The sequence below is a fragment of the Camelus dromedarius genome, chromosome 2 (genome assembly GCF_036321535.1).
Source record: "Camelus dromedarius isolate mCamDro1 chromosome 2, mCamDro1.pat, whole genome shotgun sequence".
NCBI classification, from domain to species: domain Eukaryota; kingdom Metazoa; phylum Chordata; class Mammalia; order Artiodactyla; family Camelidae; genus Camelus; species Camelus dromedarius.
This window is the reverse complement of record NC_087437.1, coordinates 14704031-14725671: the sequence shown is the minus strand read 5'-3', so window position 1 is coordinate 14725671 and position 21641 is coordinate 14704031. Positions and strand designations below refer to the sequence as shown.

The window sequence follows — 21641 nt, the reverse complement described above, 5'->3', positions numbered from 1 at the left end:
TGATAAAGCACCAGTGCCAACCCCCTTTTCAGCAAGATCATTGTCTTTGCCCCCATAGTGGCAAACTTGCTTGCCACGAGCACCACTCTTCCCCAAGAGCAGCTGACCCTTGGGTGACGAGGCAGATGGCGTCATGCTCAAGGACCCTTCCAGACGCCTTTAAGAATGGCCCCATGAGGAAAGGCCAGGCGGGCAAAGTGATACCCATTTCCACCTGATAGCAAGTTGAACGAGGTGGGCAGGCTGGAAGTTGCACACAAGCGTTTATTTGGAGAGGCACGAGGGAGGTTGCTCAAGCTATAGACTTCGAGTTAAGGCAGCAGGACCCTCTCCATTTCCAGGAAGCTCTTCAGCTCAAAGTGAATCAACCGGGAAATCCAGCAGGGAATCTAGCTCAGGGTGGGGGTGGGGAGGGTGAGGGGAGATGGGGGTAGGGTGTCAGGGTGGGGACTCCTCAAGGAACTTCATTGGTCGTGTGGTGCAGAAGGCAGCATTTTCTTCATGAAAAGAGGATGTTTCTCCATTAGCTGAAACAAACAAAATCCAAAAAAGACATTTGAATGAGAGAACCATGGATGATGAAAATTAGTAAAGACATCACAGTAGGATTATAGGAAAGGCGGGTGTCTCATGGAAAGAATTTGGCCTTTGGAACAAGACAGTTTGGGTTTCAAATGCCTGCTCTGTGGTTATTAGCTCTGTGACCTTGGGCAAATGACTTCAGCTCTCTGAGAGTTCTTTCCTGTCTGTAAAATGGGGGTAACGATGTAGTTCTGGCGGGGTTTTGAGGAGAAACAAAGGTCACAAAGAGCTTATGACTGCGCTGGCGCAGAGCAGGCACTCTCTAAATGGAGTTCTTATATTTTTGAAGTAAATTCAGCCTATCTTGTTACTTTTGTATCTGTTTAATATGACTTTGTATATTCAGATATTCATAGGCATCTGAAAAAATTAGCTTTGTTACACACATCTAGCTTTTATAATCATCAGAAATCAATCCAGTAAAAAGACAACTGGAAAGGAGCTGGATGACGTGTTTTTCATTCGGAAGGAGCGAAAGTTAGGTTGCTTCCATGTGGCCCTCCTGCCTTCTGAGGAAGGGATGACCAGAGCACATCGCAGAGCCAGGAGACCTGGGCTCTGGTCCGGCACGATCTCCACCTCCCCCATGATCACGGGCAAGTCCTTTTCTGCTCTGGCCTTCTTATTCTCTCCGGAATCATAGGAGGTTGTACTGCATAATTGGTACGCTGTCTCTTAGAGCTGCTATTCTATTCCTTATTCAATGTATGCCATAGAAGGGAACTTGGAGGGAAATACAAAGATACAGACTTGTTTGTGATAAAATAAAGGCTCGGATTTCCTTAAAGAGCTGGCCAAGGAAGCTAAGCCCCAAGGCTCATGCATACCTTCCTGGAATGCCTATCCATTAAAAAGACTGCATATATGCATATAGATGTGCATGTATATACATACATGTATATACACCCACATACTCACATAAACATATATAGACTGAAGTTTGCCATTCCCAACCCCTTGCATCTCTCCAGAATGGAGGCTGGACAAGCTAAATAGTTGTTTACCCAGCATCCCTTGCAGGTAAATCTGGTCATGTGAGCAGATTTTGGTTAAAGAGATAGAAAGGCAAGCCCATTGGAGGCCTTCCCAAAACATGTTTCCTTCATTGAAAAAAGGAGTGAGCCATGCAGGGAAAAGGCTCTCTACTGCCCCCTCTTCCCTCCCCTTCTTCATGCCGTGCATGAGGACATGGCAGTCGTGGGTGACACAGATGAAGACAGGGGAGATATCTCTGAGAGAGCAAAAGAGCTTGGGACCTGAATGACATCACTGAGCACCTAGCCTGCCTCATTTCTGGAACTCAGGTACACATGGTTTATGCCCTTGCTGCTCAGAGTGTGGCCTGTGGACCAGCAAATTAGGCATCACCTGAGAGTCTGATCAGAAATGCAGAGTCTCAGGCCTGCCCCACCCCAGACCTACTGAAGCAGAATCTGCATTTTAAAAAGATGCCCAGGTTTGGGGTGTTTTGGGTGCACATGAAAATTTCAGGAAAGTTGGTTTCTGGCTCCATTAATTCGGGTCTGTTACGTGCAGCTGAAAGCATTCCTAATAGATACCACGTATGTACCAGGCACATGTGAACCGGTACAGGTATGTCTGTGTGTGTGTCTGTATGTCTGTATATGTGAATGTACACACATCCACACACATATGGATGCATATATACATATATACTATATATGTGTCTATAGTCTCTGTATTTGTGTATATATGTATATAGGACTAGAAAAATCCTGGAAGTACTCAGCTAGAATGTGGGAATGGTGGGGGTTGTTAGGGAGTTTTGGCCTTAAGTTTTTACCTTAATTACTTCTATAGCGTTGGAAAAAATGTTTGTTTTTAAACCCGTGAGTAAGTAACTAACAGAAGGTGAGAAGAGACGCACCCGCTCTCCTCCCGGTCCAGCAGGGCGTGGTAGGACGCCACGTCCCGCTGCAGCTGGCACTTGTGCGCCAGCAGGTGCTCGCGGGTCTGCAGCTGCTGCTCTGCCTCCGCGCGCATCTCCCGGAGCTCCGCCTCCAGCCTGTTGACCACGGCGCCCAGGTTCTGCAGCTCGATGTCATGCCAGTGCCTGGCGTCATGCAAGGTGTTCTCCAGGCCTCGTTTCTGCAAAAGAGAGAACATGGTCCGGACCCCTGGCCACGGGTGGAGAAGAGGGAGGTGGGCAGAGCAGCGGGAGGGGCTGGCATCGGCCTGGTCTGTCCATTTCTCCAAGCACCATGACCTTGACGGGCTGACGTGGCTCAGTGGGGAAATCACGAATCCTTCTGAGAAGGCCAGGGTCTTGTTTATTCTAATTCCCCGATCCTTCTGATGGTGGGGGTGGGGGTGGGGGTGGGGGAGGGACAGGAACAGGGAGAGAGAGAGGAGACAGAATGATGAGAGAGAATGAGAAAGAGATGAGTGAGAGAGAGAATGAGAGAGGGAAAATGAGCGCAACAGAAATTCACACATTCATGCGTGCAGGTACACACACACACACACACACACACACACACACACACACGAGAGGCAGTTTGTAGGTGTTTCTTCAAAGAAATCTTGCTCCCTGATCTGCCTCTGGGTCTTTTAACTCTCCATTTCTCACCTTCCGGGGGCCCTTTCCCCCCACTGTGGACCCTCACCCCCTGTCCAGCTGAAATGCTAAAAATGAAATACCTTTAAAAAACTGTGTGCCTCTCTCTTTAACGTTTTTCAGTAGTTCTAATTATGATGCACCTATAATTTAGCATCTGGCTTTTTATATAACACATAAGAAACAAACAAATATCTTTCTAAACTGGACTGAGTCAAATCTCGATGAAACACGTTTCTGTACCCTGCCCCCTCCGGGAGGACATATTTCCCCCGCTTTTGAGCGCTGAGGCTGAGATGAAGATTCTTGCTCATGATGTCATCCTGAATCCTGGCTGCTGTTAATCAGGGCCCACCACATTAGCTTGTTTAAATCTTCCTCATTCCATAGGATATGAGGATGTTGAGTCAGGTTCTCTTCCTCGGTACAGGTACAGGAGGCAAAATGTGATCAGTAGACAATAAATGTAGACCAGTCTCTGGTCTAGGGTTATTATCTTGCTGGGGAGATCTGAAAACCCCTCCATGGCAGGGGGGATGCGGAAATGGCCACCTGGACTCTGAGGATCATTTGTTCCAAACTCTCTGGGTTTTCTCCCTTTCTGTCCTTTATTAGGACATTGCTTGATTTGTGAGTGGTGGTTGTTGATGTCAGACCTGTAACACCTGTGATTTGGAAAAACCTTTCATGGAATCATGTTTGGACCATCTGTCTAGAGTTTTTGCTCCATGTTCATGGGTGACGTCTCCATGAGGTCTAGGATTTTTCTCTGAAGACTTAGGACCCATGGCCCACGGTGGGTTCATGGGAACCCCTAGCAGAAGTACCATGCCTCTTCCATTCCACCTTCAGAGTCCAAGTCCAGCTTCCCCACCTATGCTCCTGACATCCTGGCCTGGTTCTCCCAGAGATGCTTGTACCCGGGTGACTATGATTGTCCACTGCTGTTGGTCTCCTGCCCTGGCCCACTGAGCGACACAGCACCACAAGCAAACCGAGATCACAGAAGCACACTTATTCTTGGAAAGGACTTCCTTGAATTGCTAAGCCCTCCAGAAAGTAAAATAGTGACCTCCTGTGGTTCCTGGCCTTGAGTTCCATTCCTGATCTGAGTTGACTGAACACAGAGCTCAGGGGGCCTCAAGCACCATTACTGGTGCCTGGCTGCCACTATAAACGGTGACTTGTTGGCAGAGGGGCTGAAAGCATCCCAGCTCGGCTGTCTGCGGCTTACACAGCTGTTGGGGTGCAGAGGGTGAGAGGATGGCTGGAGGAACTCTGCTGTGTTTGAAAGCTGTAGGCGGGTGTGCTGCCCGTCTTGGCTCATCTGTGCTCCTTACCTGGGCTGCAAGGCCCGGAGACCAGACCTCTGGTCTCCTAGAGCCAGCTGGGGTCAGAGGCAGCCGGTCCTGAGTCCTGAGCCCTGAGCCCTGAGCCCAGCCAGCCTGCCACTGCTCCTGTCTTCCCGTTGGGGTATGATTTCTTGTCCCATTTGTTCTAATAGTGAGGACCATGGGTTTTAAGTGTTGGGGTTACTATACTGGTGGTTTTAATAATAATTGCATAATGATAATTAATAACAGATACCATTTATCGACTGCTCACTCTGTGCCAAGTCCTGTGCTAAGGGCTTGACCTGCCTTATCTAATTAATCATCCCAGTGACTTAATGAGGAAAATTCCATTCTGGTTCAGTAGTAGATCACATTTCCAAAGGCAGCTGGGACAATGATCTCCATGCCACGTGCTCTTTTTCTCTGTGACCTTGCCACTGCCCCATCAAGAGGTGGAATCTATTTCCCTTCTTGCGCAAACTGGGCTGGTCTGCGACCGCTCTGGCCAGCAGAGTGCTGTCTAAGTGACGTTCAGGGACTTTCACACCGAAGTGTTGAGGCCTGGTAGCTTCTGCGTTCACCCTCTGAGGGAAGCCAGATGCCATGTCAGAAGTCCAACTATGTAAGACTGCCGTGATATGAGGCTGTCACAGCCAGCTACATGCAGGGGCCACATGGAGAGAGAGAGAAGCACAGCGGAGGCAGCGGACACATGAGCTGAAGCCATTCTTGGATGTTCCAGCCCCAGCAGATGCCACATGGACCAAAGAAGGGCTGTCTCTGCTGAGCACTCTGTAAATTGCTGAATGAATGAACAAACCATGTATGATTATCTTAAGCCATTAACACAGCAGATAGATGTGATTATCAAAATAGATCCTCACTGTATAAGTGAGAAAATGGAATCTTAGAGAGTTCACACAGTGAGTGAGTAGAGGAGCCCAGATTCAAGATTCCAGGGTCTCAGGATCCATCCGCAGTTCCATGGGACGGCCGCGGTCTAGAGGCGTCACAGAGCTGGAGCACGCGGTCCTCTACTTAGTACTTGTGCCGATGGGCCATTCCCTGAACCACAGTTTTCTCTCCTGCAAAATGGGACACAGTCACAGTCCACCCCGCTTCTCAGTGTTTCTATGAGGCTCTGATGAGAGTGTAGGTGAGCGTGCTCTTGTCACTATTAGTAGCACTTTGAAGAAATTGTGTTGTGAGCACTGTACCAAGTGCTTTGGAGACATGAAGCTGATTAGACATGGTCCCTGTCCTGAAGGAGTTCACATGACTTCAGCGGATGGGCGGATATAACCACACGAACCACTGGGCTCTGAATGTGAGTGGGTGGCTGGTGGGAGGGGGGTCACCCCAGCTGTGGAGCCAGGGTCTAGGCTTTGCGGTGGGGGTGGCACTTCAGTGGGGTCCACCTCACCTGTGCCCGGGGTGTGGCCGACAGGAGCAGGAGAGGGGGGCAGGGGAAGGTCTCCTTCCAGCCATTAGGAGAACACACCCAAGGGCTCAAGTGTAGGAAAGCAAAGGATGAGTTCTGGGCATTAAAATGAAGCTGGAGTTGGGTGGTGATGGAAGGTCTGGCAAAGGGAGACTTTCTGTTTTACCCCCAGGCAATCCTACGGTAAAGGGACACTGAAAATGCAGAGGAGAGGGACAGTAGATAGAGGAATGTCCCAGATGGTACAACAGGGGACAGGTGGAGTCTGCTGAAGGGAGGAGAGAGTGGATAAAGCTTCAGAGATATTTTGAAGTGGGAAATGGAAGCCAGAGACCTCAGGTTGGGGGACATCCATCTTGTCTGCAGAGGGCTTGCTGAGGATGGAGACTGCTGGGAGCAGCCATTCTGGGGAACACAGAACCCCTGCTTTGTTCTGTCATTGGTGCACAGGTTTTCTTTTGCCAATGCAGTTATGAGCGTTTAGACGACAGGAAATATGCAATTCATGATTGCCTCTCCCGAGTCTCAGGGAGGGCTCAGGTACTGAGCTATGGGTCACCTGACACCTAGGCTGTGATTTCTCCAGGCTGTTTTTTTTGATGATGTGGCTTGGCTTGAGGATACATCTCTAACCTTTTGCCTAGAACTTTCTATTACCAGGAGAGTGGCAATTTTGGCAGCCATAAGCACATCTGGGGAAGAAATGGCAGCCTCTTAACTGTGCCTAAAGCAACTGGGGCAGAAGGCAGCCCTCCTAACATTGGGATGTTTATCAAGGGTTATGGCAGGTGAATAAAACCGACTAGCACAACAGTCACTTAACTCTGAATAATGCAATCTCTTCCAGACAGTTTTGTAGTCAAAGCAGCATTGCTTTAGGCTGATTTTTCCTGATTTTTCTCACCTCAGACCCTTTCCTCACACCCCCTGCACCAACCCAGAGCCCATCAGAGGGTGACTCAGAGGGAAGTGGAACAACAAGGTGTGTGCCGTGTTGTGGCAAGACTGAGCATCTTCCCTGAGCTGGCTGCGTGTTGTGTGACCTCACTGGCCGAGGACAATGGACCAAGTGAACTGAAGACTCTTGAAGGAAGGAAGCTGGGGGTGATGAGATGATCTTGGCAGCAGGCAGAGGAGAAGCTGCTTCTGAGGGGAACCAACTAGAACGAATACTTGAGCTAACTTCGTGGCAGGATGTGGCTCCAGTGGGAGGTGGGGCTGCTGGTTTGGTAATGGAGCACATCAGTGGGTGGCAGTACCTAGATAAGGGTGCATGGGGGCTGGTGGAAGAAAGGGGATCTGAACAGCCCAGGACTTGAGGCTGATGGGAGGGAGAGGCTTCTTGGGCCTCAGCTGCACAAGGATTACGGGAACCAACCCCTTCATGCACTTGGGTGTGTCCTACACACTTGTGGTTTGAACCAGTATACATGGCCCCCTGGAGGGGCATTCAGGAGGGGCTGTGCTCAGCACGCTAATAGAGCTTCAGTCCATCCCAGAGATCAGAGGGCCAATTGCTGTATTATTAATAATTATTTTAACTAATAACAATAATTAATAATGCAAGAGATCTGTCCACAAACCACAGTGAGCCTGAAAAGCTAACTAGCTTACTAGTTTTGCTTGTAATCCCCAGAAACAGAGCTTGACACAGGGATCCTAGCACATGTCAATAATTAGGGGATTCCTTTCAGGAAAAGGGGGAGCAAGGAAAGCAGGACAGGGCAGAGGAAAATGTTAAGCCAGAAGGTGGTCTCAGCTGGAGTCTGGCTACAGCCTGAGCTGGGGAGTGTGGATTCAACCATAGACTGGGGTCCACTCTGAAGCAAGTGGGCTGGGCTTTTAAATCCCCCTGTCGGTCAGGCATTGGCTGAGGGCTGAGGGCTGGGGGTGGGCCTACTGTCCTAGGCCAGGTGTCCTCTGGCTGAGGGCAGTTCTTAGGGCATCTGTGGGCAGCAGCCTGCGGAAGGGTATTTCAATGGGGCACTAACCATGCCCATGACACTTGTGATTTGGTATCGGATCAAAACTCACATGCTGTGAGATGGGAAACCGGTATGACTACAATTCGACAGTGGAGAGTTAAACTTGACCCAGGAGAGTCCAGGGCTCCTTCCAGCCCACTCACCAGGGCCCTTAAGGATTCCGTCTCGGCCTGCAGGCTCTGGACTTGGCACGAAGTGTTGTGCAGCTCCACCCTGAGGGCAGCAGCCATCTTCTCCTCCTGGGTCTGGGCCATGCGGGCCACCTCCGCCTGTTGCTGTGGACAATCAGGATTCGGGGTGAGCAGGGCTGAGTCCAGGAACTTCCCTTCCCTTCCCTCTCACCCTCCCCAATCACCACTTCATTGCCTCTATCTCAGAGGAAACAGCTGTTTGATTTAAAAATCGCTCTTTTTTTTTTTTTAGAGGTGCCCACACCAACTTGCATGCTAACGTTTATCTAGTTTGAACATATAATGCATGCAAATAGAATACAATTCAAAACATCTTCTAAAGGATATACAGTATAAATCTTCCCGTGCCCTAATCACTCAGCTCTCCTCTTTCCAGTGTTGTATCTCCTTCCAGAAGCATTTCGTATATTTGTAAATAAATACGTATGATCATGTCCCCTTGCTTTGGTACTTAATATAGCTTAGACATTATTCTATAACAGTATATACAGACCGATTACATTCTTTTCAAAGGCTGCGCAGTATTGCCCTGTTTGGACGTAATTATTTGGAAGTTCCCCAGTGACGGACACTTAGATTGTTTCCAGTCTTGGCCTGTTACGAACAACGGCGCAATCCCTCATCTTCCATACAAGGGACCATCTCTGAGGGGTAGATTCCTGTATGGAACTGCTGAAAAATGTAGGCATTTGTAATTGTGATGAACGTTTCTAAATTGCCCTCCAAAGGATTTGTAACCCGCTCCAGCACTAGTAATAACCTTCCTCAAACAAGGAGTGAACCAACTTGATCCGACAGTCCCTGACTCTCTGTAAAAACCTGTCTGGCCACAGTTGTGAGCACAACGGAAGGTCTGTGGTTTGGACCTTCTCCCCAGGGCAAGCTGGACATAATCTGACTCCTCCGCACACACTCAGGGCAGCAGGTCACTGCTGCTCCTCTTTGCTGGGGAGAAGGGGAAGCGCAAGGGATCGCCCTCATTTATCTGCAGCCCAGTCTGGGGAAATAAGTGTCTCCAAGCCACTGATGTAGGAGAAAATAAATTGCTTTCTCTCCTACGTCACTGGCTTGCTGGATTTGGTATTTTTACCACCTAGGAATACTTATTTACAGACTTATGCAAAAAAGTCCAACCTAATTGACTGGCTGAGACACCCCGAGTCAAAAGGCTCACATCGCAGGAGCAGTTCTGCCAGTTCTTGCTGTTTGAAGGCTGTAAAGACTCAACACAAATGTCCCTTAAAGGCCTGGGAGCAGCTGAAGGAGAACAGACGCCGCGGGCTGCGCTCTGACTGGTTGGCCCGTGGCTGTGTGTCTCTGGGCCAGCGCTCAGCCTCCCTGAGTCCCTGTCCTTGCCCACAGATGACAGCGAGCGGGAAGTGATAATCATTTGAAACTGCCTCTGGGGGTCACTACGAGGCTTCCATATCAGGTCATTCATGTGGAAACTTTAGAACCTCAAAAGCAGGCAAATACTGGCTGTCTATATTTTCTGTGTGTAGCAAGGAATAGCAGCCAACAAATGAGTTTGCAAAAGCCACCAGGAGCTGAACACTACAACCATAACTAGTATGTGTTAAGCACTTACTTTGTGCCAAGCACTCTGTTAACTGCTTTAAGTCCACATGTCATTTAGCCTTTACAACCCCGTGAAGCAAGTGTCACTGTTTTTTTTTCCCCTTTTGGGAAAATAAAGCCATTTATTTATTTTTTATTTATTTATTTTGATTGAAGTACAGTCAATTACAATGTGTCAGTCTCTGGTGTACAGCACAATGTCCCAGTCACGCATATGCATGCATATATTCGTTTTCATCTTTTTTCCATTAAAGTTTATTACAAGATACTGAACATAGTTTCCTGTGCTGTACGAAAGAAACTTTTTAAAAAATTGTATTTTTATATATAGTGGCTAGCATTTGTAAATCTCAGGTGTCATTGTTAATTCCATTTGACTTGAGGAAACTGAGGCACAGAGAGATGGAGCTATTTACTCAAGATCGTATGGCCTACAAGGGGCAGAGCTGGGACTCAAGGCCAGCAGCAGACCCCAGAGCTCGGCATTAACCAGCACTTAAGGCTGCCACTCCCACCTATGCGTCGACTTCAGACTCCCCACATTAGAGCTGTCTCCCCCGACGTGAAGCTGGATCACGCTAATACCCCCATTTTTGGTCAAGTCCTGTGATCAGTAGCCTTGTTCTTCTCCCTCTCTCTGGGGTTGGGGCCTGGCCGGATGGGTTGTGCGGGTGCTGGGAGGCAAGCGCGGTGGGTATCCTGGCAGACGGATGGAGTCAGAGTGGCCAGGGGGAGCCATGAGCTAGAGCTGGCTCCTAACACTCACAAGAGCCGAGTGCTGCGTTCTCAGAAATTTTGCGCCCTGGTTGTTACACGGCCATCATTCAAAATTGAATTATATCAACTTACAATCAAATAAGTTATATTAAAAATGGTAATTAATGGGGGGAGGATATAGCTCAGTGGTAGAGTGCTTGTTTTGTATGCACGAGGTCCTGGGTTCAGTCCCCAGTGCCTCCACTAAAAAAAAAAAAAAAAATCTATTACCCTTTCCCCACAAAAATAAAAAATTTTTAAATTAAAATGGTAATAAATAAACATATCACTGGCTAATTATTTTCCATTTTATCCTTACCTATGCTGTTGAGGTTTTTTACATCCATGGTACCCGTGTGGTGGAAATAACACATTATGCTGTGCCCTGCACATTTCTTCTCCATTCTGCTCATTTACATGAAGTTAGTAGTTTGAAATCAGCCAAAATTTACACCATTGAAATAGGCAAACACTACAAATCAGGGATTGAATGACTATTTTGTTGATTGTCTAGACTTAAGAAAGGGATGCAGAAAATGTTAATAATGCAGATAGAACTTAAAAGTGGGTGATTTCTGTGGCTATTGCATTGTGGATCGCACCAAAATTAGGGAATGTTCTTCCAGTATTTTAAAATTATTATCTGATTCACAAAGCAGTCACTCACATCACTGATGAGTGAACACATTAAGGTCAGCGAAAATTCACAGCAGAGCTTTCCTCATTCATCAGTGATGTGAGTGACTTTTTGCTTAGTCAGACATTAATAATCGAGCATTTTTCTGTAGTCTGATCTTGTGACATTACTGTTGATGACAGGATTGTAAAAATGGTTGGTGGATTTCCAAAGAAACAGCAAGTCACACTGAAGTTATAGGTGCAAGTGGAAAAACAAGGTATTTTTATTTTAAAATTTGCTATTTCTAAAATTGTATAAAGAAAATGTCAACAGAAACTTTTATGTTGCCTTTAGGTAGCATCGTGAATTTGACTGGCACATAAATACGTATGCTTACATTTCCGGCAGAGAGCAGCTGTGAAACGTCACCAGCACAGCATAGGTACAACTGGGCATGAAGGGGAGTCGGTCCCGTGCAAGCACGTTTCAAAGCCTTGGTGGACAGGTCTGGGGTGAAGCTGCTGGCCAAGGCCATAGCCCCAGCCCCAGCCCAGTATGCTCTGCCCCTCCTCTCACCCAGACATTGTCTTGTGCACCGCGGCTCAGTGGTGTGTACTAGTCTCTGGAGGGATGAATCCCCATGTCTTAATTCCATTAGCAAGACGCCGTACCCAAGTGCTTCCCAAACATTCTGGGACACCCAGCATGGTCTGTCACATATCTGAATACAAATTCAAACTATTTTTATTTAAACCAGTTCACTTTTTTTTGTTTGTTTGTAACAGAAACTGTAGGTAAGTTCTCAAATTTAAATATGCGTCAGCATCATTTGGGGCATCTTATGAAAATGCAGGTTCTGATTCAGGGGATCCTGAGTGGGGCCCAAGGATCTTCATTTAAAACTTCCACGTGATGACTGGTCTTTGAAAGCCAAGTTCTGGATTGCTGCATAAACTGATAAAACTGTATCACTTGCCATAGATAGAAGATAACTGAAAAATTAATAAAATGAAAACAAAACACTGTATTATTTGATGACGAATGTTGCCTGCCAAGCTGCTGAGTCTCAAAGCTGGCTTTCTCTTTGCTGAAAGGTGAGATTAATGAGTATAAGAGAAGGGTTAATAACCTCCCAGCACCAAATGGAAACTTTCTTATACTGTTTAATTCAGCTTGAAAGAGAAGAAGAAATGAATTTGATCACTATGAGTGTCAGTGCTGTTTTAGAGCATGTCCCAAACCTCAGATCAGCTTGCCACAAGTGACATTTGCCTTTCATCTGGGGACAGTTCATTGCTTTAACTCACCTGAAAGTATTACGTATTCTTCCCCAATGGCTTTTCAGATTTATGTTTCCTCGTTTTTATAATAACTCTACCTTTGTTTCCATTTCAACGCAATGCCTTCAGGTGTCCCCTCACACACCAAATAGTAGGTGTGTGGTTCTAGCCCCCGAGCAGGGAAGGTAAGGCTGTGTACTGTTCTCAGGGCAGTTGCTAGGATGTGTGGTGACATATGGATACGTTAGTCCCCAGACTTTCAAACCAGCTCAAAATCTTGGCTCCACTGTGCAGGAGCTAGACTGCCCAGGTTTGCACTCCATCTATGTTTCTTGGGCAGGGGAGCATGCTGACATTTTGAAATACGGTAAAAATTTTCAAGTTAAAATGTACAAATGGGTGTGTTGGTGCACATGAAGTCACAGGCTCACTGGTTTTGCAGCTGGTGAACAGCTTTATAAGAGCCTTGCTCCAATGCAGAGTACAGCTAACTGCCTTGCTCTTAAGTTTCTCAGACCCCACAGGATCACACTGACCTCATTATGGTCACTGTCACGGAGAAAGGGAAAGCAGTGGGCCCTGAGGGGACACAGGGGTCCCTGCTCTTATCCACACAGAAGGCACAGATTTGTGGTCTGGAGAGATCCTGACGGGAGTCTGGCATAACCTTTTGGCCCCTCAGGGCGCAGCCCTCCCAACCTCACACAAGATGTCCTTGGCTCATCCTTAGAAAAGAGGATGAATCAAGGCTCCCTTCACTTCATGTGATTTTCCAGGTCAGCCCTGCAGGTACGAGTGTTGATTCTATAGTCAGAACGTGTTGTTTGAATCCCAGCTCTGCCACTTTCTACCTGTGTGATCGTGGGTAACATAGCCAACCTCACCGAGCCTCAGTTTCCTCCTCTGTAAAGTGGATAAAGTCGCAATTCCTAGCTCATATTGGGAAGATGAAATGAGAACAGACCTGTCAAGAGCTCAGGACACTGTCTGGCACGTTGTAAACACTTAGAAATGCTCTGCTGGTCCCGCTTGTCCTTGTGGAGCAGTGGTCTCTCTGTCCATTGCCTTGCGCCTGCCCCCCAGCCACCCTCACACGAGACTGTAGTACCTGGTGGGCAGGAACAACTTTATACTCACCCCTTTTGGGGACCCGACATGGTTTTCACACCTAGAACATGCCCAGCATCGTTTATTGAGGGTCTACAATGTGTCCCGGGCACATGCCAGTGACCACGGAGGAGAAAGGGCTACCAGCAATGGAATTAAATCAAATCTAATGTTTAGGTGGATTGGCTGTCATTATTCTAACGATTATAAGGTACTTGACAGTCACCTGGTGTTGTTTAGCTGAGGATGGCTTTTGACAGGCGGCACACACACCTGAACGACCCCAGCCGGATGGAGGATTTATGGGGGAGAAGGCTGGATGCCATCCCGTCTTCACCAGAGACCTAAGATCTCCTTACAGGGAATTAAAAAAGAAGCAGATGTCTCAGTGAAACATCAACACTGACAGAAGAGCTGGCCAGGGGAGGCTGAGCCAAGTCTCTCCTTGAATTTACATGAGAACTGCTTGGCTGCTGAAGCTGCTCTCTTTAGGGTGCAGGACCAATTCCCAGCCTCGGTCGAAGCTGCCAAAAGAAACAGAGGAGCACGTGGCTTGGTGGACTGGCTGCCCTCTTGGTCATGAGCAAGCTTGCCCTGCCGATGAAAGGGGCGGGGGAGGCTCTGCAGTGGGGGTTATTCTGAGGGGAAAGGCACATTTGCTTCTGAAAATAATTATCAGAGTCTACTTGACAGCAGTTTCGTTCTGGTTCGTGGAGACTATCCCGTTCCTGAGAAGGGACGCCTCTGCTTCATCCCTGCCAGGAGGCTGCTCTGTTGAATACAAGCCACCCTACCTGAATTTCTCAGGGGTTTGGGTTGTTTTGTCTTTGAAGATCTCTCAGTTTAGAAGTAAGGGCCCTATGCCTTTCATGGAAAAGAGCTCCTGTTAAGAAATATCTAAGACAGCTTTGAGATCAGCAGAATCAGGTGGGCTTCATGTCCACAGCGCCAAGCGCAGGGCCAGGAGCCTGGTCTGTGCTTGGCAAGTGGAGTCTGAATGAGGCAGTGAGTCAAGAGTCCCCGGCAGAAGGTGTGAGGACAAGGCTGCAGTGGTGGGTGGCCCCTGGCATTGATAGATAACTGGTTGTTGACCAGTCGTGGGGCTGAAAACACACTACAGAAGATGAGGACCTGGGAGTCCTTCTACGATGCATGTGGCTGAGCCGGGTGGTGGGGTCAGAACAGGCAAAGGACAGGCCTCCCTCAGTGAGACAGTCTCTTTATTTTCCCTACTCTGATTCCCCACCCCCTTCCCCCAACAGCACCAGCTGGGCTGCACCACACAGAGACAGGAATCAAATCCTGGCCTCCTGGCTCCTGTAATAACCCTTCCTTCCTGCCTAACAACATCTTTTGGAAAGCTAGCCAGAACCGTCATAAATTAAGCAAAAAGACAAATGACAAGCTGGGGGGTATATTTGCAACTTACATCAGAGAGAGAGGACTAATTTCTCTAATGTACAAAGAGCCACTACAAGCCAGTAATAAGGAGTCCGAGACCAAATACAAATGGGCAACAGATACGATGTGATAGTACGTGAGGAAACACATATGGATGAAATCCAGCAAAAAGACGTTCCACCTTCCTTATAACATGAGAAGTGCAAATAAAAGGACACTGAAAACCCATTTTTTACGTCTAATGTCGGCAAAGCTCACCAAGTGATCACAAAGGGTTAGAATTCACAGCACAGGTGAGGGTGTGGGGAATGGGTGCCCGCAAACATTTCTGATGAGAATGTAAATTGCTGTAACCTTTACAGAGGGAAATTTGGCAATATGTATCAATATTGCCTGTGCACATAATTTTTGTCCTAGCAATTCCGTATCTATACATTTATCCAACAGATCCATTTCTCTTTTGGGAAATGAGGGACATACAAAGCTAGTGACTAGTCTTATCTATAATAGCAAAACATTGGAAGCCACCTAAATATTCATCGGGGGGGCATGGCATACCCATTAGCTGGAACAAGGGTTGGCATCTTTTTCTAGAAAGGGCCAGACAGTAAATATTTTAGGATTAGAAGACCACATGGTTTCCGTCTCCTTGAAAGGAGCTCTCCTGGGTGGCCGTCATGGTACTACCACATCAGGCCATCTTGCAGCCTAGAGCCAGTCACCTCAGAGTGGCAGAAATCCATTTAATACAATTTCTACATCTCCTAGAAAACAGACTTTTTTTGGTAAAAGCAAGCAAAGAAAAGGCATAGACACAGCAGCCTGCATTTGCCCCAACAGGACAAGTTATTGTTTGCAAATATGAATGACAGGGTGACATGCTATCCAAGGTCTCTAGCCTCTTCATGGGTAGATCTAGACCTATGCTGCCCACTAGCCACGTGTTGCTATTTAAACAAAATTAAATTAAATTAAGTTAAATTGGAAGTTCAGTTTCTCAGTAGTATTAGGCACATTTCAGACACTCAATAACCACATGCAGCCAAGCTAGCACACTGGACTGCTGCCCAGATTATAGAACGTTCCACCACTGCAGAAGTTTCTATAAGAAGGCACTGCCTTTGATGAAATTCAGTCTCTGATGTCTCTTCCAGCCCTAAGATTATCAATAACCAGAAACCTCACAATTCATCTCTATCTGTTCACCTCTCTTCACTCTTAGCCGTCTCCACAGTCTGTCATCCTGACCATCTGAGGCATGATGGTTACGGCTCAGTTCAAGTTTCTGACCACAAATGCCTTAAACTGATCTGAGGCAAGTGCAGACCTACTGTCGGAGCAGGGCAGGTAGTCAGGAAGCAATCTATTTGCTGTGGAGTTACTGGCCCTGAGGGACTCACCGGCGCCTCCCATCCCCGACACCAGCTCATGCTGGTAATTGAATAAGCCTTTGGTTATCCTACACATCACCCAGCTGCAGTCAACAGGGGACAGAGATGCGGCTTCTGGGATTTGTGGGGAGAGCCTCCAATCCCATCAATGGGCAACTGACATGGGGAAGGTCTACCTTTTGAACCCTAAGCAGCTTGATTCAGAAACTTTGGGAGCCCTTAGCCTGCAGCCTGGCTCTGTTTCCAGGAGGGTCGTATATTGTAAGGAAAAGATCATAAAAAACTATAATTCTATAATATTCTTAAAATTTTTTTTTTTACTGTTTTGTTTGTTTTTTGGATGGGGAAGCAATTAGGTTTATTTATTTATGTTAACAGAGGTACTGGGGATTGAACTCAGGACCTCATGCACGCCAAGCCTGCACTCTACCACTCAGCTATACCCTCCCCCTACTATGTAATATTCTTGAAAGTGTCTTTTTGGCTACCCAGAACATCATTTTCCTGTTGATGATAAAGGACCTTTGAAACGGTTGCATCTGTGAAAGAACTTAGTGGAAATAGCCTGGCCACAGAGAAACTAGAAGCTCTCGCCTCTTTCCCCCCTTTCCTCTCTTCCTTTCTTCCTTCCTTCCTGTAGCAGGAAACACATCTGTAAAATGGGACTAACAATAGTTAGTGCTTTTGAGGCTGTTATGAAAATTGAATGAGCAGACAGGATGCCAAAGGTCTAGCCGGCACAAATGGATAGCTGTTTTATTTTTGAATTCTGGGACTTCTATCAATGACTGACGGATGACTTCAACGCACCCATAAGTTCCACCAAAGTTTTAAGGAAGAAGGGCACTGAGAGATCTTAATCCGACCAAGGTCAGGGTGGAGCATACTTGCACCTAGGACTTTTTTTTTGTTTGTGGCTCCCCAGAATGGAAATATCTCAGTGTATGAATCTAGGAAACAGGTGAGTAACAGTGGCCCTTCAGTATTCCCCAAGGTGGCCTTTTTAAGGTCTATTAGTTGAGACTGGGGAGTGTGTTCCATGGTTCACCAGGAGGTCCGGAGCGTGGTGTGGCATGCCGTCAGAGGTTCCTGAAGCATCCCTAAATACCCTGAGTCAGGTAATCACAAAAAACAGGAAAGGAAGGACTAGACTTTAAGACCTCTGGAAATTCTCCAGACCCACATGATCCCTTAACCACTGAATCCTGCAACTTGAGATTCTCCAAAAACCAGACCACTGAGGTCCCCGACATCTATAACATCCTGGCTGGAGAGAACCTAGCGGAGCCTCTTTACAGGCTTTTGCTCATTAAGAAACAAGAAAAGTTGGCAGACAAATGGGAGCAGAGGCTGATGGCATCCACCCTCATCCCCTGGGGCCTTAATGTGTTAGTTCTCCCCGGCTTCCTTCCCATGGCCAGATTCCACACCTCTGCCTGTGGGCTCTCTCAGAAGTAAGTCCTTGAAAGGTCACTCTGCTAGCAGATAGCAGATGACTGAGGGGAGATGGTATTATTACCCCAGCTCCCTCGCCTCTCCCCTCTCCCATTATTCTGTGCTGTTCCCCAGACGCCCCCGGGGGTGCTCCAGGCTCCTACAGACAGAGTGGTTGGATAACGAGTTCTTTGTTGGTTCACATTTCCACTTCCCCCAACTTCCAAACAAACCACCTACACTTCAATATTTGTCTCAGGATCAGTTTCTGGGGGAATCTAAATGAAGATATAAATTAGTCACGTCAATTAATGTTCAGTCTCTGCGGGCTAAGAGCTAATTAACTACATGTTTATATTCTCTCTGTAAAAGGTTTCGAAAGCAGCGTGTGCTGAGCCGTTTCGCATTTATGCTTGGCCGCCAAGAAACCGACAAGGGATGCTGGGGCTGGGCTGGGCAGGAGTCAGCCCCCAGGGCATGATGGCAGCTGACAAAACTATTTATTGGAGGATTTCTGGCTGTCAGTTCTGATCTCTGCTGATGATCAGAGGAATTCACTCATTCTGCAAATATTTTCTCAGCTCTGCCTCTCTGCAAGAGGTCTGGGCAGCATCAGCCAAAATGAAACAAGTACTGTCTGTTTTCTCTGAGATGCAGCTTTCAGATTACTCTATTAATGAAACACCAATGAATCTGTTCAGAATTAATGTTTGAGTGACTGTTGGGCCGGTGATGATTCTCGGGAGGGTGAGGGGTGAACAATAATGACCAGTTTTTTTTTTTCTTTTGCACGCTATGCAGGATTCATTGCTGTTGATTACAATGCCCCTCCCCGATTTCCCAAAGAGATAATAACTATGGTGCAGTATAGACCCCCAGGAGTGTTGGGACAGAAGAAACTTTGCAAATGGCTGGGCCACTGTGATTTAGCTTTGGGAACAGAGCCAAGGAGAAGTGACAGCCCAATGCAGAGAAAATGTCCCTGGACTGAGAGCCAGCATAGCTGAACGGTGCTGCCACAACAAGCTGTGTGACCTCAGGACATCAATTGCCCCCTCTGGGACTCAGTTTGCTCACTTCTAAAATCAGAGAATGGGTTGATGGTCCCTAGGGTCATTAATTATAAATATTTGTGATCCCTTGAGAAGCAATCAGCCCAAATCAAATCTCTGGTTGGTTTCACTTTCTCTCTGTGTTGTTCCACCTCTCACTGGTTGTGGTGGCTGCATTTCGTGGAGTTTCTAGTTTGCCATGGAAATTGTGACCTGGCCCAAGGAACTGAAGATTAGACAGAAAAACTGTTGGAAAGGGGTAGGAGATGGAGAATTGGAGAGTGGAATACGTTTTCTGGGCTGGAGAACACTGGGGGATCCAGACTTGTAAAGACCGGTGGGGAAATTTCCTGTTGATCCTTGAGGGGAAGAGGTTAAGGGGGTCTGGGAACAGAAAGAATAGAAAAGGTTCCCCTTTCTAGAAAAGGTTGAGTTTTCTCAACTCGCATGTTCCCATCCTTGGCTGTGTGTTAGACTCATCAGAGAGCTTAAAAACCTTTCCTCCTTCTGATTGAATTGGTCTTGGGCCTGAGTGTTTTTGAAAGTGTTCTGAAATAATTTTGCTGTGCAGCCAGGATTGAGATGCACTCGGGTCACCCAGAGCTCAGGATCAGCTGTCTTGCCTTCTTTCAAATGCTACCTAATTTTTCCCACTTTCTTCACACCTTCCTGCCTTGTCTGTTCATTTCTTCCACTGCCTCAGAATGCCAAAGTCACAAATGGGTGGGAGGCGGACAGGGAAGAACAGACCCGTGCATTCGGTCTTCTGATTAATTCCTTTCTTACTTATGAGGTTTGATAAAAGGTGCTTTCTCTCCCTGACTACTTAAGAAATTCAGGCTACTTAAGAAAAACTGGAGAAATACTCAAAAGCAAGCAAGAGAAAACATCTCCACGTGGAATGGGTTCCTCATTTACAGACAACCACTGCTCATGTAACACCTTTACATTTTAGTGTTTTCTTTCTGATTTTTAAATTTAAAAAAATTTTTTAGAGAGAACTTTTGTTTTCAGCTTTATTGAGGTATAACTGAAGTACAATAAACTGCTTTCTGATCTTTTCTTGATGCCTACTTTTTTTGCTTGAATGCTTTACCTAATGTTTATAGCAAGGATTGGCAACTGCAGCCCGAGAGCCAAAGCCAGCTCACCTCCCGTTTCTGTAAATAAAGTTTATTGGAACATAGCCGCGCTCACTGGTTACCTTCTGTCCATGGCAGCTCTCACACCACAGTGGCAGAGCTGAGTACTGCAGCAGAGGCATCTGACCCAGGAAACCTCACTATTTACTATCTTGTCCTTTACGGAACAAGTTTGCTGGCCTCTGCCACATGCCAACCTGCACTCTCCCCCCTCCCCATTTCACTTTATTGCAAGAGCATTTCCCATATTGCTGTAAATGCTTCATAAATATCATTTCTAATAACTGCCTGATATTTCATTGCATGGTTAGGTGTTGTTTAATCTTTCTCCTATTACTAAACATTTTTCCTCAAAAAACTGAAAACATTCTTACCATATGATCCTGCAATCCCACCCCTGGGCACGTATCCAGAGGGAACTCTAATTCGAAAAGATACATGCACCCCAATGTTCATAGCAGTACTATTTACAAAAGCTAAGACAAGGAAGCAACCTAAATGTCCATCAACAGATGACTAGATAAAGAAGTTGTGGTATATTTATACAATGGAATACTATCCAGCCATAAAAAAGGATAAAATAATGCCATTTGCAGCAACATGGATAGACCTAGAGATTGTCATTGTTAAGTGAAGTAAACCAGAGAGAGAAAGAAAAATACCATATCATTCATATGTGGAATCTAAAAAAAGAAAAAAGAGGACACTAATGAACTCATCTACAAAACAGAAACAGACTTGCAGACATAGTAAACAATCTAATGGTTACTGGGGGAAAGGGAGTGTAAAGGGATAAATTTGAGAGTTTAAGATTTGCAAATGTTAGCCACTATATATAAAAATAGATTAAAAAAACAAGTTTCTTCTGTATAGCACAGGGAACTATATTCAATATTTTATAATAACCTTTAATGAAAAAGAATATAAAAACAAATATATGTATGTCTATGCATGACTGGGACATTGTGCTGTACACCAGAAACTGATACATTATAATTGACTATACTTCAATTAAAAAAAAAGACATTTATCTGTTTTTCCTCCCAATTTTTTCACTCTTCTAATAATAAATGCTTCATCGAGTATATTTGGATGTATACTTTACCTGTATTTTCAATTATATCTTTAGGATGGGGTCCAGATCATTCAACTGGTAAGTAGGAACATTTTAAGACTCTTGATACACTTGATCAAATCCCTTCCTCAAAGATGTCACACTACTTTGTGCTCCCCCATAACACAGCAGAGCACCCACTTCTCCACATACTTGCCAACATTATTACCATTTTAAACATTTTCTGATTTGAGACAGATAAAAAGCTATTGTTTTAAATCACGTTTCTTTTCTGTCTGATGAGGCTGAAACGGTTGCATTCCTTCTTTTGCAGTTTGGCTGCTATTCACCTTTGCTTGGCTTCCTCCTGCACAGGGCAGAGTGAGGATGCCGGTCCTGCCTCTCACCTTGGCTTGGAGCAAGGCTCCCGCCTCCACTCTGTTCTTTTCGACATCTCTCTCCCAGTGAATTCTGATCGTCTCAAGGATGTCATCCAGCCCAGTGCCAATGGGAACATTCATTTGTTCCAGCTCAGATCCTGCCAGCTGTTTGTACAGCATTTTCACATCCTGAAAATGACAACATAAACCTCAAGTGAGTTCCAGAGGAGAAATTCTAGCCAGCCGAAGCCCAGCTCTGTGGGCAATACTTTGCTTCTTGTTCTGCTGCTGCCAAACATAGGGCTTCACAGAGACACGCAAACGCCCAGGTGCTCT

General features: G+C 46.4%; 1 protein-coding gene and 1 non-coding gene across 2 annotated transcripts in view; one reads left to right on the top strand and one right to left on the bottom strand.

Moving 5' to 3' along the window:
- Positions 1-244: 244 nt before the first annotated feature.
- Positions 245-21641, bottom strand: part of BFSP2 (beaded filament structural protein 2) — a 61134-nt gene continuing 39737 nt past the window's right edge. Inside the window, exons 4-7 of the mRNA XM_064491256.1 lie at positions 21333-21494; positions 8064-8195; positions 2471-2691; positions 245-527 (exon numbers count right to left, since the gene is read on the bottom strand). Coding sequence (XP_064347326.1) covers positions 524-527; positions 2471-2691; positions 8064-8195; positions 21333-21494 — 519 coding nt within the window. The 3' untranslated portion in view covers positions 245-523. The remainder of the gene's footprint in view (positions 528-2470; positions 2692-8063; positions 8196-21332; positions 21495-21641) is intronic.
- On the top strand, positions 10577-10649 carry TRNAT-UGU (transfer RNA threonine (anticodon UGU)). Its single transcript has one exon. It is a non-coding gene; the product is annotated as a tRNA-Thr (tRNA).